The following is a 27941-nucleotide window of genomic DNA, read 5'->3' as shown; positions in this document are numbered from 1 at the left end:
ACAGTGTCTTGGAGACTTTCTGATGGGCTTGGTTCTTTGCAGGTAAAAGGCCAGTGCACAACTGATGTCAAGGGAATGAAATCTCTTCTCTCAAGTAAGGGGATACACTGGTTGAAGTGGAATTCAGAGATGACCTTGGGAAGAAACTTAGGGTGAAGGAATACTTTGTCCTTGTAAAATACTCTAAATGGGAGGGGGGAGATCACCATGAAGGCTCCCAGTTCGCTGACCCACCTGGCTGAAGTGATGTCCACTAGAAATGCCACCTTCATGGACAGGTGGGACACTGACCATGACATTAAGGATTCAAACCGAGGTCTAGTGAGCTTTGACAACACAAGGTTCACATCCCATAGTGGTGTGGGTTTAGTGACTGGCAGAAAGGCCTGGATGAGGCTTACAAACTGAGGGCTCCACCTCTAAGCACGTGCTCGTAGGGGTGCTGCTCGTTTGGTGAGGCCGATGTTCCGGGGGAAGGGGTGGGGGGTTTCTCCCTGGCCTGGATTCGAGAGGGCTTCATAGCCTTCTCCAGTAAGTGTTTTCTAAGGTGAAGCTCATGATCTTCACAGAAACAGCCAACAAATGCTGCACTTCGCTGAAACATCACCCCCTGTCCAGACAGTAGAGGCAGTGTTGGTTTGTTGCTGATGGAGAAGGATCTAGGGCAGGAGATGCAATTTTTGAAGCTCAGGAGTAGGACATAGTCCTTGATTGTGGGGAGGGAGTCCCCAGTCTGGATTAACAATCTACACTAACCACACTAAAATTAACAAAGAATAACTAATTACAATCTTATTTACAGGTTTTCTGAAAGGCTGAAGCAAGAGAGGACACTGGACTCTGACTCAGACCATGAGGCATTAGAAGGAACAGAGAGCGTCGACCAGCACTGCTTCTTATACCCTCGCTCGGGAGCACAAGGAGATCTACTGAGCATGTGCAGGCCACGGACACCACTCGTTACAATCTCTAGACTCAGGCACATGGTGCACACCGGAACCCAGGTGTGGAATACACACAGGCACCAACACTCAAAAAAGAACTAACACTTATAAGTCTAAAATTTTCCTAACTGCACTATTTAGGGACTATTTTATCCTAAATTACAAAGCAGAAGAATGGAGGGGAATGCAGATTTAGTACTAATGTGGACACGAGAACGAATGGATATAAACTGGCCGTGGGGAAGTTCAGGCTTGAAATTAGACGTAGGTTTCTGACCGTCAGAGGGGTGAAATATTGGAACAGCCTTCCGAGGGAAACGGTGGGGGCGACGGACCTGTCTGGTTTCAAGATTAAGTTAGATAAGTTTATGGAGGGAATGGTTTAATGGTAAAACATAGTAGTCAAGGAAAACCAAGAAACGGTAGGTAAATAGTATAATGGCTAACAGGGGTCAGGCTGGAGACTCTTGCCTATATGCTCGGGGTCTTACTGATCGCCATATTTGGGGTCGGGAAGGAATTTTCCTTCAGGGCAGATTGGCTGAGCCTCTGGAGGTTTTTCGCCTTCCTCCGCAGCATGGGGCAGGGATCTCTAGCAGGAGGGTCTCTGCCAATTGAAGTCACTAAAAACAGGATTGGGGACTTCAACAGCAGAGTCCAGGGAAGGGGTAGGGACGGTTTTATGGCCTGCAGCATGCAGGGGGTCAGACCAGATGATCATAATGGTCCCTTCTGACCTCAAAGTCTATGAGTCTATGAGATGTGACTGGGTTGGCGTGCTGGTAGAGGGGAATGCAGGGGTGACTCGAAGGGCTGGAGTGTTTACACACAATCTCTGGAACATTGGGAATTCTACAACTATCCCTTGCTCCCAACTACTGTGACCTCTATGGTAGGGCTCTCTGGAGGCAGAATCAGGAAGGATAAAGCCAAATCTATTTGCCTAAAATAAACCAGACAAGAGAATGCACTAAAGGCAGAGAAACTAAAATTAACAGAGTCTTGGATCCAAACCTTTTCCAAACATATTTTTGTTCTGTCTAGGATAAAATGCTATTAAAATGCAGGGCAGGAAGATGCATAACATCAGCAGAAGCATAAACGTGGGGACTGACCTCTAACACAATCTGCTACAAGAGGGAGAGAGGGTGACGCTGACTTAGCAAAACTAAGAGAACTAAAAAATAAAAATAACATGAAAACTCTTACCACCATAAAAGAGGACTTTGCGAATGCGGAAGACAGGTGGGGCTTGTGACAGAGGAGAGAGAAAAGTGAACCACAGGAATAAACATGATCCAATGAAACCAAAAGCCCCTGGCCCCTTAGCAACGACCTCAATCATGGCCAGCTGCTCTCCCCTTCCAGAGACTGGCTACAGGTTTTGGTTTGATAAAGGGAAGAAGTTACTGAGGATGATAGGAGATAGCCCACAGCACAGAGCTATACCTGCAGCATGCCCGTGATTTCCTTTGTCAAACAGAATTGTGCTCTTGTACCTTTTCTTTAAAGTAACCTGTGTTCCAGCCCATTAGCGTATACCCTTTGCTTCTTCTGAAACGTGTTAAGCAGGAAAAATTTAGGAGTTGGAGATCTTAGTGGATTTATGTGCTGTAGCCTACCGGACATGAAAGAGCTTAGCAGCAGGACTAATGGAAAAGTGTACGAATATTTTCTGATAACTGCTGTGTTTCATCCTCAGCAAACCACAAGAACAGAGAAGCGTTCTACAACTGTCTCTTATTTCCCCTGCAGATTGCATCTGGAAACACAATCATTCTGTAGATGTTACAGCTGGCAACAAGCTCTTAGCGTCATCCAGTCCACCACGAGGGCTCACATGGGATTTGCTTCTTTGCAGCATGTTCTCCAGTGCTTTGTCCAGTCCCATTCTTGATACAGACTATTCTACAGTCTAATACATCTCACCATTTGTTTTTTTCTTGATATAGAACCTACACTTTCTTTAGTTAATTTCATTCCATTATATCAAAAGATAAAAATCTTATAAAGAGACCCTGAACCATATCTTTCTCTCTCTGGTGTTTCCACTACTCAAATGCTTGTGCACAGTTATTGAATCTCTTCCCCCTTAGTAGTAGTTTGACCACACTATATATATTTAATTCTTTCAAATCTGTCAGCCCCTTCATCCTCTGTTCTTATCCAAGTTCCCTCCAACTTACCAACGCCTTTCTAGCACTGAGGTGGCCCAGAACTGAACAAGCACCATACCTCATGGCTGGCAGCTTCTCTATTACTGTCACATTCAATTGCCTTACTGGTAAAAAACAGAGCTGCATTCCCCTTTGCTTGGAGTCTCTACTCTCTGGATCATGAAGCTGCCCTCTATGTTACTGAGGAACCTCTAATGATCCATGTTTAGCTGTAATTGTTTGCCACAGGTTAGCTGTTAAGGAGGTTAATCGTGCAACCAGCCAACTCTCACTCAAAACTGCCGCCTTATATTACATCCACCGACATGTTTTTCTGTGTGAAACCAAATCATGTTGTTTTTTCAGTCAAGTCAACATCTCCCGCAGTCTGTGAAACAGTCATGGAGAGAATGCTGCTAAAGAGCTTTGTCTGTGATACTTCTCCCAGGTCAGTAAAATATGAAGTACCTAGCTTGCTGTGGGTTTCCTGAATTCTGGTCTCCTTTATGTCAGTATGATAGACACACTATGCTACCATTTACTTGCACACCATGTGTTTCTGGAAGGCTGTATAGACACAACTAGAAGAGAAAACTTCCTGAGAAGATTGTGTTGAGAGATAGCATCTTTCCAAACCCCAGAGCACTTATACTACCAGCATATTTACTTCCTGACTGACCATCATTTCACCCTTGAGTTCGCTGCCCACATGAACTATTGTTTCTCAACAATGCTCTGGACAATGAGAGAGACCAGTCATTTCACCTTTGTCAGGTTAGCTTTTTTGTTCACTTGTGCTGTTTTGAGGACATACTGAGTTGATAGTGTCTCTCTAAAAATGAAAGAGCTCATGTCACCCCACCTAAAGGCCCACTAGGTGCCATGACTGACAAGTCTTAAGGGCTTGAAATCCCAAGGACTATATTCAACCTGGTATTTCCTAGGTCTTAAGTCACTAGAAACGGGTATGTGCTCTTCAGAATAATTCAGATTGGATGGTGGAAAGCGGAAGAAAAAAAATGCTAATGGCATTTAAATAAGCCTGGGATTTCTAAAGCTATGCATCTACTATAGGCATTCTATTTCCTCCTCCCAAAAGATCCTGTTCACTAACAGTGTAAAGAGCTCCTGGATACATTCCTTTTACACTTGAGATTCACCATTCACATTTTCCCCACACTCTCTTCCGTGTGCACAAGATTTTTTCTTTTCATTTCAAGGTGAATTCACTCTTTACTGATCCTGAGTAGGTTCCCTCCCCAGACAACGAGTGAGGATCGTAAGAAAAGGATAATTCTCACCCCACATCTGTGTCCGCATTACATTAAGTTATAATGTGTCACAGTTCTTTGTAAATCCCTCCATAGATCTACCTTCGTGTGCCTCATAGCACCCCTTAGCAGTCTATACGAGATTTTTATTGCAGCCTGGGGTGTGGAGGGAAGGTCACAGATACAGCTCCTCAGACTCACTAGCAGAGCCGCCTGTTGACCCTATTACTTAGCTGGATTTGACTGGACTCATCATTTCAGCTCACAGCAGGCACTGTCTGGAGAGTGAGATTTCTGTCCTCATTCTCAGACACGGGGCTCTGATGCCCATCCTGGGTCCACATTAGTTTTTAATTTGCTATTTTAGAATCCCCATTACCCAGGCATCTAGGCACTGCAGCTTCTTAAAATCAACCTCAATGAATACGTTATATTTTAATTATTTCCCCTTAAACTTGCCTACCTCCTTACACTGCAAGGGCTTAACTGCAGCAACCTTTCCCCAGAGCATCCCTCACTCTGCTTGGCGTCCTACAACAGATTTCTATGCCTTACCCGACGAGTCAAGGAACGATGCTTTAGTAGCCCAGGATTTGGAAGACCTGCTCTGCCACGGGCTGCAGGTGACACCTTGGACAAGCCACTTTATGTCCCTGTGCCTCAGTTCTCCGTCCATGAAGAAGAGATAAAAAACTTCCCTGTTTCACAGAGATGTTATGAGGATAACTATGTCAATGGCTGTGCAGCACTTCGATTCTACCGTAATGGGGGCCACAGAACATACCTATGATAGACAGATATTCAGGCCAAACCCTGGCTCTAGTTCACTGACAAAGGAAAATGAATGCCACAGGTGAGACTCCAAGTCAGAAAGTTCTGCTGTTGCTTCTAGAAAGCTTCATCGTAGGAAGCAGCAGCAGAAACATCCCTTGATTATCAAGATGGTAGGTGGGACGGAGTCAGTTCCAAGTAGTCATGCCCCAAACTATTTCTCCACTGAAACCATCACTTGGCATTACAGCTGGCAGCAAAGGTAAAGCCAGTGCTGAGCAAAGGGGATCCAGGGTCATCATGGCAACCGGTATCCCTTAGGACACAGGAAGCAGCAGCATTGTGCCGGAGCTGGAGCATCTAGGTGCTCTTAGAAAGCAGCAGAAAGTAAAGTTCCTCCTCAGTGGATCTCATCTATTTTAGCTGCTTCATGGGGCCCTGACCGGGGGACTCCACCTAGAATTATTTGACATGTGAGACATCGCTACCAACCAACATTTTAAGTTAGTTGGCAAAAAAAGTCTCTTGAACAGCCGTCTCCAGCTCCCACAGCATCAGTTAATTTGCTGAACCCTCGTGGTAGATCAGGTTCAGGTAGCGTAAGAGTTTAATATGCTAAAGCTCTGTAGACTGTATCAAAGGATGCTTTTGGTAGGGGAGGAAAATCTCTTTACCTACTCACAACTATAAACTCTACCGAAGGGCAGGAACTTACCACTTGGTGAGTTGAGTAAGCTCATTTTATCCAGAACTTAGGAACAAACACACAAGGAAAAACATCATGACAACAGTTAGGAGCATGTATTGTACTTTGGAAGGAGACACACACACAACTCTATCTTCCACACAATACATAGATGGGCCCTCCTGCTCTATCGCATTGAATGTGCACTGCCCTGGGACAGACTGATTACACCAAGAGGACTGAATGAGGATAACAACAGATACTGACAGTGCTCGGGAGTTCAAAATCCAGTGATTGAGACCGATAAAATCTGCTCTTCGCGCTTTACATAAGTTCATTTTTAATTTAAATTTGCATTTTTCATTGAACGCTATGAGCTAATTTGAACATTTGAATTTAAAATAAAGGCAACAAGAACTATAAGAACTGAATTTAGTTTAAAGCCAGTTTTGATTACAATTGTTGTAGGCTTGTAGAAGGCAAATTAAAGAGCATTCAGAGTAACGCTTACTTAGAAAACTAGAATCTCCACAAGGCAGGATCTTTCAAAGCCACATTCAGAAGAGGGCTAATGCATGTTACAAGTTTTCAGGTCTACTGCACCATATGCATGGACAAGGTGCAATTATACAGAACTACCCCCTGTTGCTCGTCAGCCTTCCTTTAGCTCCTCACTATAAAATCCTTCTCAGCCCACTAACTTCTCCTGTACCAACCACAGGCCACACCGAAGACCGCCCTATAAAAGGGGTGCTCTGCATGTGTATACCCCTTACCGTTATTTTTTCTGCACCAGTGTGCTAGGCAGGGTACAAGACACAATTGCAAACCAGTTCTCAACCGGAGAAACTTACAACTGAGAAGATATTGAGACAGGTTCCAGGATGCATTGTGATAACTGGACCAGCAAATTTACTCTAATCGTGAGCTCAATCATTAAAAGTATATGACAGTTCATAATATGTCACAATAACCTGAAACAGCAAATACTGATGGAAAACGCTACGGGGAGAGAGACAAGTCTAAACAAACGGGACTAGCGATATGGTTCAATGAGGATGTTAAAATCGTGCTTCATGAAAACAGAAGATGTGGAACCGGAAATTAATAAACCAAAACTGGTATGTCAGAGACGAGGTCTAATTCGTGGACAAAATGATGAGGGGATGGGCTATTCCACACACCATTCCTGTTGTGGGTCTTTAACGAAAGAGACTTGGGGGTGAGGCAGAGGAAGAACAGACAGAGGCTACAGGTGCGAGCTTCATTATCATGGCTGCCACTCCCACCACCTCCTAGGACCCCAGGCCTTTATCACCCTCATCCTGACTTGACCCAAGCTAATGACAGAGGGACCCAGACAACATCATCACCCCTGCCAGCACCAGCAGAATCCCAACCACCACCAGCAGGAAACAGGATTGAACTTTAACAGCAGCAGCTCCGGCCCGTCTTAACTAACTTCTTCTCTTTTCCCCAAAGAGACAGTTATCACCATCTTTGATACCATCTAAGGAGACTCATGCAAGGGTTTTTTCCTTCTAAAACTTCCTCCAGCTAAAGGGAAATGGAGCAAGGGATGCTGTGAAAATGAAAGCCTTACTTAATACTATACTTTTTAAGAGCAGGTTAGACAAACACCTGTCAGGAATGGTTTAGATAATACTTAGTCCTGCCCTGAGTGCAGGGGACTGGACTAGGTGACCTCCTAAGGTCCCTTCCAGTTCTATGATTCTACACATTTCAAATGATTTAACTGTTTTTCCTTCTTTTCTTTATCTTTAATAAAAAGCTAAGAGGATGTTTAATGGTGTGTCTGCCATGGTACTCAGTGGGCTGAGGTCTCTGTATGCCAAGCCCCAGACCTTGCTTAACACTGTTTAATGTTGGACAGTGACTGGGTTATGTTAACACTTTCGGACCTTTCTTCCATCTAAGTTAATACAACAGATGCACTAACAAAACCCAGAGGGCGTGCGAGCCTAGGCTGTTTAATAATATTATAATCATTTCATCCTCTTCTCCTCCAATGTATGATTGTGGTTGAGGAGGCATTACTGCGTTCATGTTGTGGGCCTTGCAGAAGAAGTGAGCCTGTAGGTAGGATTTGTACCAGAAGTGACTGAAAGGGCATTCCACCTATGAGACAGCATGGAAGATGCATCAAGAGGGAGTGGGTCACTGGCAGAGTGAAAGGACTGAAGAGGGACAAAGTATTCGGAGAAGAACCAGGAGGCAGAGTTATGCCCGGCACTGACAATCCAATGGAGAGATTCAGTCAGATCAACAGGCAGAATAATTTAATAATAAATACAATTTTTAGTAGCTTCACTTTGGATGTCCTGAAGAGGAATGATTATGGGAGGGCAGAGAGGAGGGGGAGGTTCCAGCGGTCGAAGTGGGAGGTGACCAGTGGGGGGGGGGGGAGGGGGGAGGGAAATGTAAGCCATCAGGATGGAATGGAAGGACCAGAATTTCAAAATGTTGTGGGGAAAAAAGTGATAGGAGTTGTTGGGAACCTGGCTCTGCCCTTAGCATCTCTGAGAGCTTCCAATCTACGATGATCAGTGACTTAGGAGAGAAATATAGACCAGAGACATGTCACAGACATACCATATATGCATTTGATTTACAGATTAAAACATTTTAAATTTTATCATGAATAGCTAAACGACAGCTGTCTGTCTGCTCCCCAATCCAGTCGTCATTCATCAACTGATTTCTCCACCGATTTTAAGGTCGGAAGGGATTACTGTGACCATCAAATCGGACTTCCTGCATCATCTCACCCAGCAGTCTTTGCATCCAGCCCATAATTTATGGTTGAGCTAGAGCACTTCTTCTATAGGCTTCGAAGCAATGGTGAGTCTTGAGGCGGGATTTGACGGAGAAGAGAACAGTTATACAGATCGGTTCTGGGAAGACCATGCAGGAGGTGACATAGGTGGTGTTGGAACAATAAATATAGCATACATGGATTGTCAGATGCAGATGGCATAGGCACCTTCTGTTTTCTAACAGTAGCCCCTGATTAAAGACACTAACGACCCGGCTCTGTAAGATGCTGAGCAAACTTTACTCCCAATGCAGGCGCATAAGGCAATGGAAGTTGAACGCACTCTACATCTGGCAAGATTGGGCTCAAAGATTATAGAAGGTAAATTCAGTAATCTATTAAACCTTTAAGAATAAAAGGAGCTCTGGAAGTAACAGGACTCTGCTCTGGGAGTGATCTGGCCTCTGTGTGCATAACCCCCATTTCTGGAGATGCTAAAACTCCTAAGGATGAGTCTGCCTTGACTACTGGAAGATGGAGACCAGATTCCTAGGAGCCCACCAAAAGCCTCTTAGATGTTTCTTACACTGAGCTGCCTTCACAGTGAGAGGTTCGAAAAGGATAACCTGCCTGCCTGCATTTGCATCACTTAACTCACAGGGGGAAAGAGACTTGTGCTGAAGTTCTCGGAGCCGGAATGGCAGAACCTTCCTATTCCTGTTCATACCAGGAGTTGATTTCACCACCAGCCTGCTTGAGTCAAGGTGGAGCATGGTGTGCTGGGATCAGCACACACTACAAGATGTGGCTCCATCATATTCCAGGTGAGGATGGCAGAAGTCTGTTCAATTTTATATACAAGGCGTAGCCCTTCTCAGGCTCCTGGGTGAAGTCTGGGAAACTTGTGCTGTGAGTTACCACAGAGGAGGTAGTGTTCACGGAGAGAATGGAGCACACGCAGGGATTTCCCAGATGTGGGAAACTTCTCAAGAACTTCTGCTGCTCACTGCAGAACCTCACCCTATACTAAGACACCACCATGGTGCAGTTTTCATTTCTGTAGTTTCCATTGCAAATATTTCAGATAATTAATGGGAATTTAAAAACAATTAGTTTTCAAGTTCCGCTCCAAGCAACTCTGTCCAGCAAGTTGTCAAGTGAGCAGCCAAATGCAGAGGAAATAGGATAATCCTGCTGCATTGCCTACAACTTGCATGGGAAAGCTAACCGTCACTTTCCATTTCTTTTTTTGATTGCAGTTTGGAGGTTTTGATGACTGAAGCTTCCTAGGGATTAAAATGCTGCGTGGTCAAGTTTTCCACTTCCTACTGGCATGTAAACAGCATTTCTGATGTGCACTGGAAAACTACTTGAGACAGTTATACAAAACGATCACCAGGTCAGACCTTTCCTTAAGTACTAGTCACATGGTATCGACTAGGAACAAAAAGTTAGCAATCATAGGGCAAGAGCTTACAGCTTACGCTCTCCTACCTTCCATGGCATATTTCATATCCTGGGCAAAAAGGTTCCACATGACTTCAGCACTGACCTTCCCAACAGTGAGTTCCTGAGGAAACCTGAATGGGGGAAATCCAGAGATAAGGCTTTAATAGCTTAAGAATAAGGGGCATTTTCATTCAGCTCTGAGTTAAACTATCTACTGAAAGGTTCAACACAACAGAAATTTCCTTCATCCTGCGAAGATAAAAGGCAGATATCTGGAAAGTACCAACTGGACTCTGTGCTATAGATAAAACAGATTGAAAATATCCCTGCTACTGTAACTATGTTTTTAATCTAAAAGACTAGCTATTGCACGGCTGTTCTCTAAAAGTACTACATACTGTAATTCTGTAGTATTACGTCAAAATGTTTATCCCTCTTATACCTTTTTTCTTTTCCCCTTACAAAACTAGGTTCCTTTTCACTGTTGGGATTAGTGTGTATCAGATGCACCTGCAATGTTAAGATCTAAAATCCCTAATGTGTAATCTGCCCCTTTGTCTTCAGGATACATGGTGGGTTGCTGGAGACATCGGAATGAAGAGCATCTGACATCGTACTCCCCAAGGAGTAGAAGTGGCTCTTTTTGCCATTAACAAAGCCATCCCCACCCACTGAACTCTCTCAGTTCAGCATAGAACATGGACCCACCTAAATCACAGCACAAACTGTGTGTGTTAGAAAAGTGCATCCCAGAAAACTGTACAAGAAAAAACAACTCTCACCCCATTTTCAGGTGTCTCACTGAGTTCAGGATTGTAATAACCAAGGTGAATGGGTTCGAACTCCATCAAAACTGAACCTTTTGAAACTCTTCCATCCCAATCAAAAAGAATTATATAGACAAATAAGACAGAAAGACAGACAGACAAGATAAGTATTCTCTATAAATACACAAATCACAGAAAAGATAGAAGACAGTTTCACAAATAAAGCAGAACAGACAAAGAGTCTACTTCTAGCATTAGCCATAAAGAACATGGAGGATTCTTACTGGTTCAGCACAGGGGTATATGAATTTTTATCCTCTTCTATAATGGAAACTATCAGAGTGATGAGTTTAGGCCAGAAATCCAAGTTCCTGATGCTGGGGCCTTGCTCCTCAGGAGGAAGGTCCTGATTTTTGTTCTGGAAAGGAAGCCGTGAGAAACTAAATACTGAGTTTAAACAAATAGGACTTCTTATCAGGCCTGCAGGTTTCCTGTGAACTGCACATGCTGTATCCTTTGCCACTTTCTTCTGACGGTTCCATAATTATGGCTCTGTCTTGGCAAGTGACCTGATCTAACACAAAATATCATAAAATGCAGACTATGCTGCTAAAAGGGAAGCCTGGCACAACTCTGGGATTAAAATGGCCACTTCTTTATTCTTTACTGCATTGGGACCAGGGACATGCTTATGGATATCTCATGATGTGCTTTCTTGCCTAAACTATTTCTAATCACTTCTAATTGGATCACTGATATTTACTAATATATCCACAACGACAAGCAATGCATCACTTCATGCCATCTGCACATTACCAAACTCTGACATTATGGCAAATGGAACAATTTTGATCAATGACACTATAGTGTAGAGTTGCCCCAACCACCACACATGATCCGCAAGGGATAAACTAGATTCAGTAAAACAAGGTAGAACTCTGCCTGGAGAGTCATGTAATTTAAACCCTATTTCTTCTGTTAGCTTAGCATGCGTTCTAATTAGCTGTTGCTGAATAAATATTATATAAAATCTACTCTTTCAATAGTCTGCTCTAATCATGGAATAAAACATCTGTGGCTTTTGAAAATGATCTCTAAGCAATCAGTGACAATAAAACAATTATCCTCTTTCATTCACCGCAATTAATGCTCATCAATTGGCTACAGCTGATGTGCATTCAGAAGATCACAGGCCACAAAATTTAGTCTATGCTGGTTTATCTTCAGATATTATTTACTACATTATCTCAAGCCACTCAGCCTTGATTTTTGCACATCTATCCAATTACTCACGGGATCTGTCTGGTACTCGCGACTATACAGTTCATGGCAATTGTTGAAGATGTATTCATAGGTTGAGTTGAGACAAGCCTTCACACAGTCCTTCACTACTTGGCTGGCTCGAGGTGGGCTCTGTAGTTCTTGAACCTGGCAGGAAGCAGGAGTAAAGTTAAAGAGATACTGCTCATGCATCATAAGAGGAAGAGGGCATTAACCCAGGACTTGAGAGAGACTGGTTCAATTCCCTGTGCTGCCCCAGTGACCTGTGAACCTGAACAGGTCACTGAGGCTGGGTCTACACTACCCGCCTGAATCGGCGGGTAGAAATTGACCTCTCGGGGATCGATTTATCGCGTCCCATCGGGACACGACAATTGATCCCCAAATCGACACTCTTACTCCACCAGAGGAGGTGGGAGTAAGCGCCGTCGACAGGAAGCCACAGAGGTCGATTTTGCCGCCGTCCTCACAGCGGGGTAAGTCAGCTGCGATACGTCGAATTCAGCTACGCTATTCATGTAGCTGAATTTGCGTATCTTAAATCGACTCCCCCCTGTAGTGTAGATGTAGCCTTAGTGTCTCCGAGCCTCAGTTCCTCAACTGCAAAACAGGGATAACAGCCCGGCCCTACCTCACAGGGGTGTTGTGAGCATAAACAACATTCAAGATTGTGAGGCACTCCGATATTACAGTCATGGGGACCAAATAAGGAGTTAAACTCGATAGCTGTATCTAGAAACATAGGTTAGAAGTGCAAGACACACAGTACTGCTATATGAGGTTCAAGGGACTTCTTCATGAAATCAGGACACAAACATCAAAGTCTCTCCCACTGTAAAAGACAGTCCAGAGAAAGATTCCATCAGAGCTCGTGACATTTGATCAGCCAAGAGTTCCTAGAACGCCTCATGTTATTTTTTAAAATTCACAATGGTGCTTTTTAATTCAGGAATTTACCTGACCTCTTTGCTAACAACTTTAAAACGTGGATTAGAGCCATTAATAATAGTGTGCAGATGTGTACAGATTTTTCCCTCTTGCAGCCCTCATTCTTTTCCTTTATATAGTTATTATTCTACCTCACACTCACAATGCACATCTATTCTAAAAGGCTTTGCAAGCATCAGATCTGGGATAATACCATGTCCTGGAACAAATTTGGTTTTACATTTGTTCCAGCTTTTTTTAAATTTTTTATAAATTTCTAACCATTCTAAGTAGAAAGCAGAGTTTGGGAACAACTTTAACATTTTATGTAAATATTTGTATGGATTATGGGGACTTTTAAAATGCAGCACATACTATAAGACGACGTTTAGTTAGTTTATCTGGTGCTTTTTCATAACAGATAAAAACCATTCCTTGCCTGAAGAACTTACAATCAGACTCGATAAAGGACATTTTCAAATGCCATGAGTGAAAACTCATTTGGTAAAAAAAATAAGGTGAAGGTGGCTAAGTTACAGTGTTCTCATCCATCACATCTACAGAAACCAAACATTTAAAAACAAGGCAATGGATAATTAAAGATATCAAATCTTACACTGCCCTCATAAAAAACAAATATAAGCACAAAAAAGGCATATTTCATTATTGCACAACAACCTTAACTATGAGCCATGGCTCTTTATCAATCAATTAATTATTTGGGTTCTCTTAATTTCAGTATACGTTTCCTTTTGAGAGATACAGTTAAATGAGAAATAATATTGCTTAATATATTTATCAGACCATAGAAGTTTTTGTACAGACTTAATTGTTGTTTATTGATAAGGCTGGAAACGTAGTTTTACAGGAGAAGTTTATAACAGTCAATAAATGGTAAAATTACATATCCTACCTGGGTACAGACAAATTGTATGTTTCTTTGTCAGAATGAATAGTATTTATTTTGCATCAGAGTTAAGAGTCTTAAGTTGTGACACACTGATAAGAATGTATACGTTTATTACGTGGGCAGCATAAGATTGCTGTTGTCTGTGACTCGTCATTTCCATGCTGAAAAGTGTTTGGCTTTTGAGAATGATGGTTAGTTCTTCATTGCCATAAGCAGGCTTTTCTCTGAATAGTATAAGACAATGACACTCACACACTTGAATATTATCACTGTGGTGGATCCTTACCTTCATTCTGAAAAACGTGATGCTGGTCAGCAAGTCCACGGTGGATTTCAAGTCCTGTAACCGCTCAGGGCTGCTGGCTGGGAAATTGTTCTGTTGGCATAAAAGTGAAACCACACCTGAAAGAGCAATCAGACGTCCACACAAACTCACAAGCCCATTCAAAATAAACATGTTAAAAACCCTTGGAAATGTATACAGCTCAGGAGCTTCTAGCACTCAAAACAATGCTCAGAAAATAAAAGTCTTCACATTGAACAAGGTAAGATCTTTTCACTACAAGAGTTCATCTGTTTAATTAAAAAGTTCTTCATGTGAATTTAGTGTTCATGAACGGTGACAGACTGATAGTCATAAGAATGGCCATACTGAGTCAGACCAATGGTCCATCCAGCCCAGGATCTTGACTTCCGATAGTGTCTGGTGCTAGATGCTTCACAGGGAATGAACAGAACAGGGCAATTATCGAGTGATCCATCTCCTGTCATCCAGTCACGGCTTCTGGAAGTGAGACACTTAGGGATGCCCAAAGAACAGGGTTGTGTTCCTGACCATCTTGGCTAATAGTCATTGTTGGACCTATCTTCCATTTACTTATCTAATTATTTTTTGAACCCAGTTATAGTTTTGGGCTTCACAACATCCCCTGACAACAAGTTCCATAGGTTGACTGCATTGCATGAAGTACTTTCTTATGTTTGCTTTCAGCCTGCTGCATCCCAATTTCATTGGATGACCACTGGTTTTGTGTTATGTGAAGGGGTGATCACTTTTCTAAGATGAACAGTTCCAGTCTTTTGAGTCTTTCCTCATATGGAAACTGTTCCATAACCTTAATCATTTTTGTTGCCCTTCTCTGTACTTTTTCCAACTCTAATATATCTTTTTTGAGATAGGATGACCAGAACTGCATGCTGCATTCCAGATGTGGGTGTATCATAGATTTATATAGCATCATTATCATATTTTCTGTATTAATATCTATCCGTTTTCAAATGGTTCCTAGCAAACTGTTAGCTTTTTTGACTGCCACTGCACATAATGCATTCTCTGAAAACATCCGCTCAATCTACGACGACTCCAAGATCTTTCTTGAGTGGTAACAGCTAATTTAGACCCCATCATTTTGTATGTATAGTTGGGATTGTGTTTTTCCCATGTGTATTACTTTGCATTTATTGACACTGAATTTCATCTGCCATTTTGTTGCCCAGTCACCCAGTATTGTGAGATCCCGTTCTAACTCTTCACAGTGTGCTTTGGATTTAACTATCTGCAAATTTTGCCACTTCACTGTTTACCCACTTTTTCCAGATCATTTATGAATATGTTGAACAGTACTGGTCCCGGTAGAGATCCTTGTAGGAGTCTCCTCTTTGTTAAAGTTTCAATCAAGGATCGCCTCTGGAGCCTTTTTTAAAAATTGGTGTTAGCGATCCTCCAGTAATCTCGTACAGAGGCTGATTTAATCGATAGGTACCACAGTTAGAAGTTCTGCAATTTCATATTTCAGTTCCTTCAGAATCCTTGGGTGAATATCTGCTGATCCTGGTGACTTATTACTGTGTAATTTATCAATTTGTTCCAAAACCTCCTCTACTGACACCTCAATTTGGGATAGTTCCTCAGATTTTTCACCTAAACAGAATTGCTCAGGTGTAGGAATCTCCCTCACATCCTCTGCAGTGAAGACCAATGCAAAAAATTAATTTAGCTTTTCCATAATGGCCTCGTCTTCCTTGAATGCTCCTATAGCACCTCCGCTATCCAATGGCCTCTCTGGTTATTTGGCAGGCTTCAAGCTTCTAATGCACTTAAATTTATTTTTGATGTTGGTTTTAGTGTCTTTTATTAATTGCTATTTAAATTCTTTTTTGATCTGCCTAATTATACTTTTACATTTGACTTGCCAGATTTTGTACTCCCTTCTATTTTCCTCAGTAGTATTTGACTTCCAGTTTTTAAAGGATGTCTTTTTGTCTCTAACCTTCTCTTTTACTCTGTTTAGCAATAGAGGACATTTTTTTTGGACCCCCCGTCAAAGTATTTTTTATTTGGTGTATACATTTAGTTTAAGCCTCTATTATGATGTATTTAAAAAGTTTCCACGCAGCTTGTGATTGTTTCTTTGAATTTCCATTTTGCCTGCCTCCTCATTTTTGTGTAGTTGCCCTTTTTGAAGTTTGATGCTACTGTGGTGGGTTTGTTTGGTATTTCCTCCCCCATATGAGGATATTAAATTTAATTACATTATGGTCGCTATTACCAAGCAGTTCAGCTCTATTCACCTCCTTGGACCAGATTGTGCTCCATTTAGGACTAAATCAAGAATTGCCTCTCCCCTTGTGGGTTCCAGGACTAGCTGCTTCAAGAAGCTGTCATAAATGGTGTCTAGAAATTTTCTCTTTGCAACCGATCCTGAGATGACATCTTCCCAGTCAATATGAGGATAGTTGAAATCCCCCATTATTATTGGGTTTTCTAGTCTCTCTAATCTCCCTCAGTATTTTAGAATCACCATCACAGTGAGGTGATCGGTAGTATATTCCTACTGCTATACTCATGCATGGAATTTCTATCCCTAGAGTCTCTATGGTACAGTTTGAGTCATTTAAGATTTTTACTATACTGGACTCTATGCTTTCTTTCACATACAGTGCCACACCCTCACCAGTACAACCTACTCTATCATTCCTGCATATTTTGTGCCCTGGTATTACCGTGTCCTATTGATTGTCATGGGTCCACCAATTTTCTGTGATGCCTATTATATCAATATCCTCACCAGGCACTCATGTTCACCCATCTTAGTATTTAGATTTCTTGCATTTATATAGAAGAACTTATAAACTTTGTCAATATTTAGTGCTCTGGCTTCATGTGTTGTAACTGACTGGGACTCTTTCATTTGACTGTTTCTCTTTAGCTCCTACCTGTACTTTATCAACTTCTATCCTCTCTTTATATATAGAGGAGCCACTTTAATAAATCCTCCCCTAAGGGATGTCTCCATCTGAACAATGTGCTCCTCCACACCTGTCGGCTTTCCCCCAGCCCTTAGTTTAAAAACTCTTCTACAACCTTTTTCATTTTACATGCCAGTGCTCTGGTTCCATTTCAGGCCAGAAGGCCTTTATTTACCCGCAGAACAAGTACAGAATAAGCAGCAACAGAGCATGTTTCCCCGCCTTCCCCTGAGAGCATACCTAGTTCTGGGCTGGAGCCTGACCTCAAGCCAACTGCTTGAGAAGGCTTTTCGTTTTCCCACAACTCAGTTTTTGGCCTCTCTTTGGAGAGAGCCAATAAGGATGCCAGGTGTGGTGAGGTTTGTGATTTCCAGTGATATAGAAAAAAAGATTCTGAATCCCATTAGCAATCCTCTCATCTAGCCAGATGTCAGCTACCAATATTCAGAGACTCTAAGGCCAGACAGGACCATTCTGATAATCTAATCTGACCTTGTGCATAACATTGGCCATAGGAATTCCCTGAATTACTTCCTGTTTGAACTAAGGGAAATCTTTTTTGGAAACACCCAGTCTTGATTTGAAAATTGCCAGTGATGGAGAATCCACCACAACCTTTGGTCAGTTGTTCCAATGGTTAATTACCCTCACTTCTAAAATGTGCCCCTTATTTCCAGTTTGAGTTTGTCTCGCTTCAACTTCCAGCCATTAGATCATGTTATAGCTTTGTCTGCTAGATTGAAGAGCTCATTATCAAACTTTTGTTTCTCACATAATTACGGATTGTGATCAAGTCAACTGTTATCAAGAGATGTGGCACCATACCTTAAAAATAGTCCTTTAACACAGTCTTAACTCCAGCCTAGTTCTGTCTCAGACTGTGCCCATTGCCATAGTATCCGAGTACCTATGGCATTTCACCTTCTATTGCCTGGACCTTAGTTAAATAAAATTAAATATTTAATTCTCTTTTCCAGAGCAAGTGTATGCTCATTACCCTTAATGTGGTTTCCTTCAGGTTCCCCCCCACCCCAGCAATAGACTGTCCTCAGTTCCTGAGCTGGCGTGTCCATCCTTTCCCTACATTCTCATTTCTTTGTCCCAAACCCCATTCTCAGACTCCTGGGCACATTCTTGCACTCATAAGGATGTGACATATTCGAGCAGTCATCTGCACATATTTCTTTGAAAAACAAAGCAGAATACCACAAGCTACATAACACTAACCACTTAGCTACACAAACATTTAGTTCACAGTAAGCTGTGGAGTAAATCTACCTTGCATTAACCTGCTGCGTGCTAAAGGTCCACGTGGACCCTGCTGATGAGCACTAACATTTCCTTAGGGTTGGTCTTCACTACAGGGAGATCAAAGCTGCTGCAATCGATGCAGCAGGGGTCGATTTAGCGGGTCTAGTGAATACCTGCTAAATCAATGGCAGAGCGCTCTTCGGTCGACCCCTGTACTCCACCTCTGCGAGACGAGTAAGGGAAGTCGACTCGAGAGCATCTCCCATCGATGCAGTGCAGTGAAGACAACGGGGTAAGTCAACCTAAGCTACATCGACTCCGGCTACATTAGTAGTGTAACTTAGGTCAACTTACCCCAGTAGTGAAGACAAGCCCTTAGTGTACTTTGACCTACTTCCATTTCAAAACGCGATAGATCAAAGCTCACTAGGGAAGGAGAGGTTACTTAGTTAAAGAAGCAAGTTGAAGTATGGGCTGGATGAATGGACTATAAGGTGGATAGAAAGCTGGCTAGATCATCGGGCTCAACGGGTAGTGATCAATGGCTCCATGTCTAGTTGGCAGCCGGTATCAAGCGGAGTGTCCCAAGGGTCGGTTCTGGAACCGGTTTTGTTCAATATCTTCATTAATGATCTGGAGGATGGCATGGATTGCACCCTGAGCAAGTTTGCAGATGACACTAAACTGGGAGGAACGGTAGATACGCTGGAGGGTAGGGACAGCATACAGAGGGACCTAGACAAATTGGAGGATTGGGCCAAAAGAAATCTGATGAGGTTCAACAAGGACAAGTGCAGAGTCCTGCACTTAGGATGGAAGAATCCCATCTACTGCTACAGACTAGTGACCGAGCGGCTAGGCAGCAGTTCTGCAGAAGAGGACCTGGGGGTTACGGTGGATGAGAAGCTGGATATGAGTCAACAGTGTGCCCTTGTTGCCAAGAAGGCTAACGGCATTTTGGGCTGTATAATTGGGAGCATTGTCAGCAGATGGGAACGTCCCCTCTATTCAGCATTGGTGAGGCCTCATCTGTAGTACTGTGTCCAGTTTTGGGCCCCACACTACAAGAAGGATGTGGAAAAATTGGAAAGAGCCCAGCGGAGGGCAACAAAAATGATTAGGGGTCTGGAGCACATGATTTATGAGGAGAGGCTGAGGGAACTGGGATTATTTATTCTGCAGAAGAGAAGAATGAGGGGGGTATTTGATAGCTGCTTTCAACTACCTGAAAGGGGGTTCCAAAGAGGATGGATCTAGGCTGTTCTCAGTGGTACCAGATGACAGAACCAGGAGTAATTGTCTCAAGTTGCAGTGGGGAGGTTTAGGTTGGATATTAAGAAAAGCTTTATCACTAGAAGGGTGGTGAAGCACTGGAATGGGTTACGTAGGGAGGCGGTGGAATCTCCTTCCTTAGAGGTTTTTAAGGTCAGGCTTGACAAAGCCCTGGCTGGGATGATTTAGTTGGGGATTGTCCTGCTTTGAGCAGGGGGTTGGACTAGATCAGGGGTTGGCAATCTTTCAGAAGGGTGTGCCGAGTCTTCATTTATTCACTCTGATTTAAGGTTTCACATGCCAGTAATACATTTTAACATTTCTGCCCCCCCACCTCCAGGGGCTGCAGGGACGTGGTGCCGGCCACTTCCCAGAGTGGCGCGGGGCCCACGGTGCCACGGGGGTGGCAATCCCGCAGGCCGGATCCAAAGCCCTGAGGGGCTGGATCCGGCCTGCGGACCGTAGTTTGCCCACCCTGGCTTAGTGAGCTTTGTACTCAGAGGAATGGATACTCATTCTTCTATGCTGTCTCCATTTGAGATGTAGTCTGTCTTGAGCCAGGCTTGGAAAGCATGAAGTTGAAGCCTTGTGAACAGTGTTACGTAAGTGCTGGCAGCCATATGCCCTAGGAGAGCAAGACACTCCCAAACTGATGTTTGTGTAGTAGCCCAAAGCTTCATGACTAGCACGTGACCAGTGCTTTCATGGTGAGAAATCGGTCTCTTGGAAGGTATGCTCTTGCTGTGATAGAGTTCAGTATTGTGCTGATAAATTCTATTGCCTGTGGGAGAACAGCAACCTTCGTTTACAGAGATGCCTAGTGATCACAGCAGCAGCTTGAGGAGAGCCGCTGTTGCTGATTGGACCCCTTGGAGAGATCTCTCCATCAGTAGCCAGCATCGAGATATGGAAAAATCAAAACACCCTTGCAGTGGAGGTGAGCTGCCATAGCTCATAGCTGCCATCACCTTTGTGAAAACACTTGCAAGCTGTGGTCAGGCCAAAGGGAAGACTCTTGTATTGGTCATGGTTCGAATCCAAGGTGAACATGAGAAATTTTCCATGCGCAGGGTGGATATCTATGTGGAAGAAGACATCCTTCCCGTTGAGAGCTGTGAACCAGTTTCCCTTGGTCAATGATAGGATTTTACTGCTGCCAAAGTTACCATTCTGAAGTGCATGGCTCAGATGCAGACACTGAGTTGCCATAGATCTCAGAGAAGTCTCCCCCCTCCTTTTCTCTTGGGGACCAGGAAATATTTTGAACAGAACCCTTTTCCTTGGTATTGGGAGAGAAACAGGCTCCATGGCTCCCAGTTGCAGATGGGAGTCTTATTTCCTGAGAGAGCATTTCTTCCTGAGAGTGATCTCTGAAGAGGAATCAGGGATAAAGGATGGGGAAAGGGAGAGAAAAATTCTACTGTGTATCCTGCATAGATGATAACAAGCATCCATTTCTTAGATTCGATGCTTTGCCAGTTGTCGGAGAAATGGGCTAAGGGAAGGAAAAGTTGGCAGTAGAGTTGGTTCGCAGCTCTTGACAGACCCATCAAAATAGTTTCCTTGTTGACTGCTGGGTTTGGGGGATAGAAGCAGGAAACACAGTCTGCCTGAATCTTTGTAGCCTCTGACACTTCCTTGAGAGTTTGTAAGGTCTGTGATGGACAAATAGTTGTGCAGTTGTTCTTTGTCTAGAAGGTTGCAACTTATGGAACTTTGTCTTGGGTGCTGGTGTATAAATCCCAAGAGAATGGAGGGTTGCCCAAGAATCTTTTAATGAATGAAGGGACTAGTCTGTCCTTTCACTATAAAGTTTGCTCCTGTCAAAGGCTAAGTCCTCAATAGTAGACTGGACTTCTCTCAGGAACTCGGATGACTGAAGCAGTGATGCTCTCATCACAACCACTGCAGTGGCCATTTACCAGGAGGTCATTTCAACTGTAGTAGTAGTCTGATGATCTCACAATCAGCTTTCCTTCCTCAATGAGAGCTTCAAACTATCCCTGGAGCTCTTTGGGGAGATTATCTGAAAAGTTTGTCACTTTATTGTAGTTCACAAAGATGTACTTGGCCATAAGTGCCTGACAATTCGCTAATCTGGGTCTTAGGCTGATGGAGGAAAAGACCTTTCTACCAACTAAGTCCAAGCACTTAGCTTCCTTATCGGAAAGCTGATTTCAGCTGGTGCAGTCAGCTTTTTTCTGAGGCTGCTTGGACTACCCAGGAGTTAGGCACTGAATGAGTGAATAAAAATTCCACCCCTTTGCCTGTAACTAAGTATTTTTTCTCTGCCCATCTAAGGGTGGAGCATACGTGGGTTGATATGTGTCACACCACCTTTGCTGGTTCCAAGACTGCTTCATTAATAGGCAATGCAATTTTGCTGGGTCCCATGCCGTGACCGATATGACTTCCTCTAAAGGGATTTGGAGCATCTCTGCAACCCTCTTCAGTAGGTCTTAATATTGCTTGATGTCATCAGAAGGAGAAGAGGAGGTAGGTGTAATTGCCTCATCTAGGGATGATAACGAGAATCCTGACTGACCCAACAGTTCTGGAGGTGTCTCTGGATACTTCTCTTCTATCATTTTATGAGGAGTCTGCTTCCTCTATCTGAGGAGAGTAATGCTGCGAGTCTCATCTAGAATAAACTGATTCAGAGCAACACGTATATGGACCCCAGTAGGACCAATGGGATTGGTTACATGGTGGTTGGGGTGCATCCCAATCCCAAGGCATGGGGTACTTAAGTTCATATGGAGGATAATCCATTCTATACGATTTTTATGGAGCCCATGAGACTCTTGATACCATGTCTGGACTGAGATTGTGTGTTATTGTGGGAGGTGGCATTCTCTCACCCACATCCATGCCATCAAATCGGAAGGTAGGATCTTGTTCCATGGGTGGTGCTGATAGATTCAGCTGCTTGGCCACCTCTCTGCTAGTTGATGGTATCAGGGAATGGGTGTCCATAATAACAGGTGGTAGTGTTGATTTAGCAGTATCCTGATTGGGAGAAGGTCTGGGAAGAAAGACCTCCTTGTAGCCACTTGTGAAAAGACAGGGTCAAGATGTCTGCAGAGGTAACGGCACCCGAAAGGAGGGGTGATTCAGCATCTTGCAGGACAAGGAGGACTTCCTGGGTGGTAAATTTGTCCCCTGAAGGGGGGGGGGGAGAACAAAAGCTGGTCTCTGTCTGCACCGTTAAGAGTCAATTTGGTTGGAATTCTCAGTATTGAGGACTCCCTACCCGAGTGCCATGGTGCCATTGGTGCTGGATGCAATCGATGTGTCTGTTTCAGAGGTTCCATAGATGGTACCAGCGGAGCAGCACACGGTGGTTTTGGAGTGGACTTGCTCTTCGGAGCTGGGATTTCAGTGCCGTACTCTGAAAACATTGCTGCAGTACTGTAATATGAAGTCCCAGATGACTTGTGTGTACAGGAGGTGGTTCTCTTAGATGATGGTTCTCATGTGAATTTATCCTTCCTCTTATGAGAGGACTTTCCTCGTGCTTCTGTTTAGAAGAGGACGACGACTTACTCCTGCCACTGTTGATAGTCGAGGATACGCAGCCTGGTGGAGCACTCCGCAGCTCCTTCTCCAAATGTACAGGGGTCTGCCCGCTGTAAGGAATTCTCCCAGGCTGGGATACGAGTGGGACCTCATTGCTCTTCCATGAAGAAGCACCACAGTCGGTACTCATGTGCCTTGGGGGTTCCAAGAGGGAAGGAGTTGCAGATTGAGCACTTGGAGAGGACATGGGCCTCCCCAAGGCAACAGAGGTACCAGACAAGGTTGTCACTGACCAGGAATGATCTGGGGCATGAGGCACAGTTTTTGAAGCCCAGGATACTGGATGTGATGCAGTGTGTACCCCACACAGGCCCTAAAAGGGTTAATGGGGCCCTAAGGGGCCAATTAGGGTACCTGGCTGCACGTGGCATGAAAGCCAGCCCTAACTGAACAAGCAGGAGTAGGCTGGATTATAAAGCCCGGACGTTGGCAGTAGAAAAGAGCTGCAGTGAAGGAGCATGCAGCCACCCTCTGGACATTAAAGAGGGAAGGAAGGAAACCTAAAGGGAGGGGATGTAGGAAAAGGCTTAGGGAAACTGCAGCAAGGTGTAAGATGGTGCAGAGCTTGACCACTGATTAGAAGGTCACTGAGTTGGAACCCAGAGAAGAGGGCAGGTCCAGGCTCCCGTAACAGCCACTGGGGAAGTGCCACCATCAGGACAGTGAGAAGACTGCCTCTCCCCCCCGTTTCCTTCCTTCCCTCTCTAATGCCAGCAGATCGAGGAACGTGATCGTTCCCCTTTATTCGACATTGGTGAGGCCTCATCTGGAATACTGTGTCCAGTTTTGGGCCCCACACTACAAGAAGGATGTGGAAAAATTGGAGAGAGAGTCCAGCGGAGGGCAACAAAAATGATTAGGGGTCTGGAGCACACGACTTATGAGGAGAGGCTGAGGGAACTGGGATTGTTTAGTCTCCAGAAGAGAAGAATGAGGGGGGATTTGATAGCAGCCTTCAACTACCTGAAGGGGGGTTCCAAAGAGGATGGAGCTCGGCTGTTCTCAGTGGTGGCAGATGACAGAACAAGGAGCAATGGTCTCAAGTTGCAGTGGGGGAGGTCCAGGTTGGATATCAGGAAAAACTATTTCACTAGGAGGGTGGTGAAACACTGGAATGCGTTACCTAGGGAGGTGGTGGAGTCTCCTTCCTTGGAGGTTTTTAAGGCCCAGCTTGACAAAGCCCTGGCTGGGATGATTTAGCTGGGAATTGGTCCTGCTTTGAGCAGGGGGTTGGACTAGATGACCTCTTGAGGTCCCTTCCAACTCTGATATTCTATGATTCTATGAATGTCCAGAGAGTGGGCTGCCGGATCCCTCACTGCAGCCCTTTTCTGCTGCCAAATTCCTGGCTTTATCCTAGCCCCGCCTGTTCCTTCTCAGATGGCTCCATCATTCAGGGGTTACTTAGGCCACCTATTTCCCCACAGCTGTAGCCCATCTGGTTAACTGGTCCCTTCTCAGCCCCACCAACCCCCCTCTAGGGTAATGTGGGGTGAACATCCCATTACACTGGGCATAATAATCACCTCAAAGAATACAGACAGGAGGGTGGGGGGAGGGAGAGAGAGAAGAGTCCCACTAACTATACTAACTCAACTACTAATCTATAAACTATTCTATAACTATTTTCAGGTGATTAGGAAGGTAGCAAGTTTGCTGGACACTGGAGCTTTCCAACACACCGTAGGTAGTAGAAGGAAATCAGAAAGGCGGTTAGTCCACACTGCTACTTTATACCCCTGGTGTACAGCACATGGAGAACTGCACAGGCACAGACTAGAGGACACGAATAGCAAAAATCTTCTGGTCTCAGATGCCTAGAGAGCACCTGCACCCCACAGTGGAGTTCAAACAGGGACCAGCACTTAAAGAACAACTCTACATGCGTGGCAGCAGGGTCCCCATGGACTCATAGTGTGCGGCAGAGTAATGTGGAGTAGATTTACACTCCAGTTTGCCATGAACTGAAGGTTCATGTAGACGAGCCCTGAACATGCTTGAGAGGGCAGGTGGGATGCAGTTGCAACAGAAGAGTGGACGGAAATATCCTTTATAATGCATTCATTGGTTTTGCTACAAAGTCAACCTCATCCAGACACCTTATTGATATCTGCATTGACTGTCAAAATAATTACAACAGAAGAGTTACAGAGAGATCCTATCTGCCATCTCCTGGCACTAGCTGGGGCACTCAGGTATTAATTCAAAGTAACTAATTTAAGTTGGTAGGATTCAACGTGATCTGCATAAACAGCTAAGAAGAATAAACCTATGAAGACAACCCCCTTTTCAAGCTAACATGTGCATGTCCTCCCCTGTGCTTGGAGGACTCACCAGTAACAAAAATTTCTACAAGACAAGATTTAGTTACAATCATTGGGTTAGTGTTGTGAACTGAAGAGGTACTCATGGCTCAAAACATCTGGCAAAGATTTTTAAACAGGACACTCTCAAAACTAGACTCATTTTCTTCTGCCTTACGTAAGCTAGTAAGCAAGAGTTAGACAAACAGCAAGCAATAACTGGCTTGTATTAAATAATATACATGCCAACATAACATGCTCCAAAACACCTAATTGTCAGAGGATGACTTATGTCAGAGCTATTCTTGAAAAAACATCAGCTGTTCTGTAAGAATCAATCAATCAGGAATCCATTTATGCAATCAACTCTCGACATTACAAATTAGATCTAATTACATTTTACCACAGCGCTCACACTATACTACTATTTTTGGCAGAATGAACTAACATCTCGTCCAAGGATTAACTTTTCCCTCCCAATCATAAAGAGTATCATTCTACTATTTATAATTATATGCTTCCCAGTGGTACTTCTAACAGAATTAGAATGCATTTTGTGTGCACGCAGGGTGGCTGTCAAAAGATTTCTCTCCACTCAGAACACAAAGACTACAATTCAACCCCCAAGCACCACAGGACATTACTGGAAATCAGCTTTTCTGGGAGGTAGAGAGACAGGCTTTTTTAAAAGATCTTTTTTTTAAACAACGTTGGTTGTAGACGCCCTTCCAGCCTTCCCCACCATGTACACACACAACAAATGCAGATTAGCCACAAAGACATGCTATATGTTGAATAGTGAAGTCAGAAATGCTGCACCAATTAAGATCTGGCGGAATATTCATCCCAAATTATAATAGATTGTGTATATTTCAGTCTCAGTATCCTCCCCTGCTAAGTGCAGAGTATGACAGAATGAGACATTTCTGTATTGACTTGTGAACTCCATTTTCTATTGTAACGTCCATTTTCTGGTTGTGCTGCACATGAGTAGCCCTTGCCCAAGGCAAATCTATTCTGATATATCCCGAATGGCTACTCTGCCCAGGAAAGGTGGTTGACACCTTGTTCAGGGACTATCATGCAGAAGCAATCATAGAGCAATCTAGGGCCAACAATTTTGATTATCTCAACTTCTGGCCAAACTCCAGGGAACAATGGATTTTCTACACAGAGGCTGGCAGGAAGAGACAAGCTTTTCAGCTGAGCACATGGCAAAAGGAGAGAGAGAGAGAGACACTATCAAAAGGGTAGCCATTCATTGCCACCTACACAAAGTGGTGGTCGGAGACAGAGAAGGCAGGAGGGAATCTGCTTAGTCTGAAATGCTGACAAGACCTCAGACTCACAGACGGGATGAGATCAGGCTAACAGGGATGGGTGCATCTTGGGAATTTTGTTATTTTTCAAAGATCTTTAACTCTAGTGCTTTTAAGAGTAAATTGACTGTGATTAAGAAATCCCTTTGCTAAACTTATGTTCCTTGTTTCCCTGAAGGGGTTAAACTAGAAACCAGAGTGCCCACAACCTAGGTGGAGCTTTCATGGATCATAGCTACGCAACTAGGGGCTTGGGTGGTCTGAGGGACTTGTTCCATGGTCTGGGGTGGCTTCAATGGAGAGTCCCATGTTCCAAGGAAGGTCTCAGACAAGGGGACTGAACCTGGGAGTGCCCTCACAGATCCAGAGCTGGAACACTGACCAAACTCTGGCCAGCCCCCGTTGGCTTGGAAGCACATAGGACCAAGTTGCTGGGTCTACTCCCAATAGAGACTGGGCCAGGTTATGACACTTACAAAATAAGAGCTGCTCTGTATGTCCTTCAAAGCCTACTTGGGGTTACTGCTGATATTTAACTCAAAGGGACTAGTTTATTCTGACAGTATGTTGGGAGGGTAGCAAAGGTCAGCACAGTTCTCAACCCTCAGACTATTTCCAAGTGCTGATCAAAGGGCTTGAGGTGGCGAACGTGCAAGAAAGGGAATGGTTTAATTGTGTATCTGAAGAATTAGTGGGTGACAGAGATTCCATGTGTCACAAAAATGCCCAAAATAGGGAGATTCACTGGAGAAAATCCATGCTCTACACAAGAGAGCCTGAAAATACACCATTTATAGGCACTTACCCTATACATGGAGAGGTCAATACGGAGTGAATTGTGCAGCTGGTCCAGCAGTTTAACAAACCTTTCTTTCTGTTGGTCAGAAAAAAATATAGTAAATAACGTCATGCTCCGTCACAGAAAATTAGATCTAATCAACACTCCCAATAACTAGAGTGCTGCCCGAGAACGAGTGCTGGATCACAGAAGAGTGGGAGGAAGCTATATGGATTTATTCTATTGTGCAAAC

The 27941-nt window shown here is 43.8% G+C and overlaps 1 protein-coding gene across 4 annotated transcripts in view; it reads right to left on the bottom strand.

Annotated features, from left to right (window-relative positions):
* Positions 1-27941, bottom strand: part of UNC13B (unc-13 homolog B) — a 380304-nt gene that overhangs the window by 70938 nt on the left and 281425 nt on the right. For all 4 annotated transcript variants that reach the window (XM_054031597.1, XM_054031595.1, XM_054031596.1 and 1 more), the window contains 5 exons: positions 27716-27784; positions 14224-14313; positions 12113-12247; positions 11104-11237; positions 10098-10183 (listed from right to left, as the gene is read on the bottom strand). In XM_054031597.1, the coding sequence (XP_053887572.1) occupies positions 10098-10183; positions 11104-11237; positions 12113-12247; positions 14224-14313; positions 27716-27784 (514 nt within the window). The remainder of the gene's footprint in view (positions 1-10097; positions 10184-11103; positions 11238-12112; positions 12248-14223; positions 14314-27715; positions 27785-27941) is intronic.

This window comes from Malaclemys terrapin, chromosome 6 (genome assembly GCF_027887155.1).
Source record: "Malaclemys terrapin pileata isolate rMalTer1 chromosome 6, rMalTer1.hap1, whole genome shotgun sequence".
Lineage (NCBI taxonomy): Eukaryota > Metazoa > Chordata > Testudines > Emydidae > Malaclemys > Malaclemys terrapin.
This window is presented reverse-complemented; position numbering and strand designations above follow the sequence as displayed.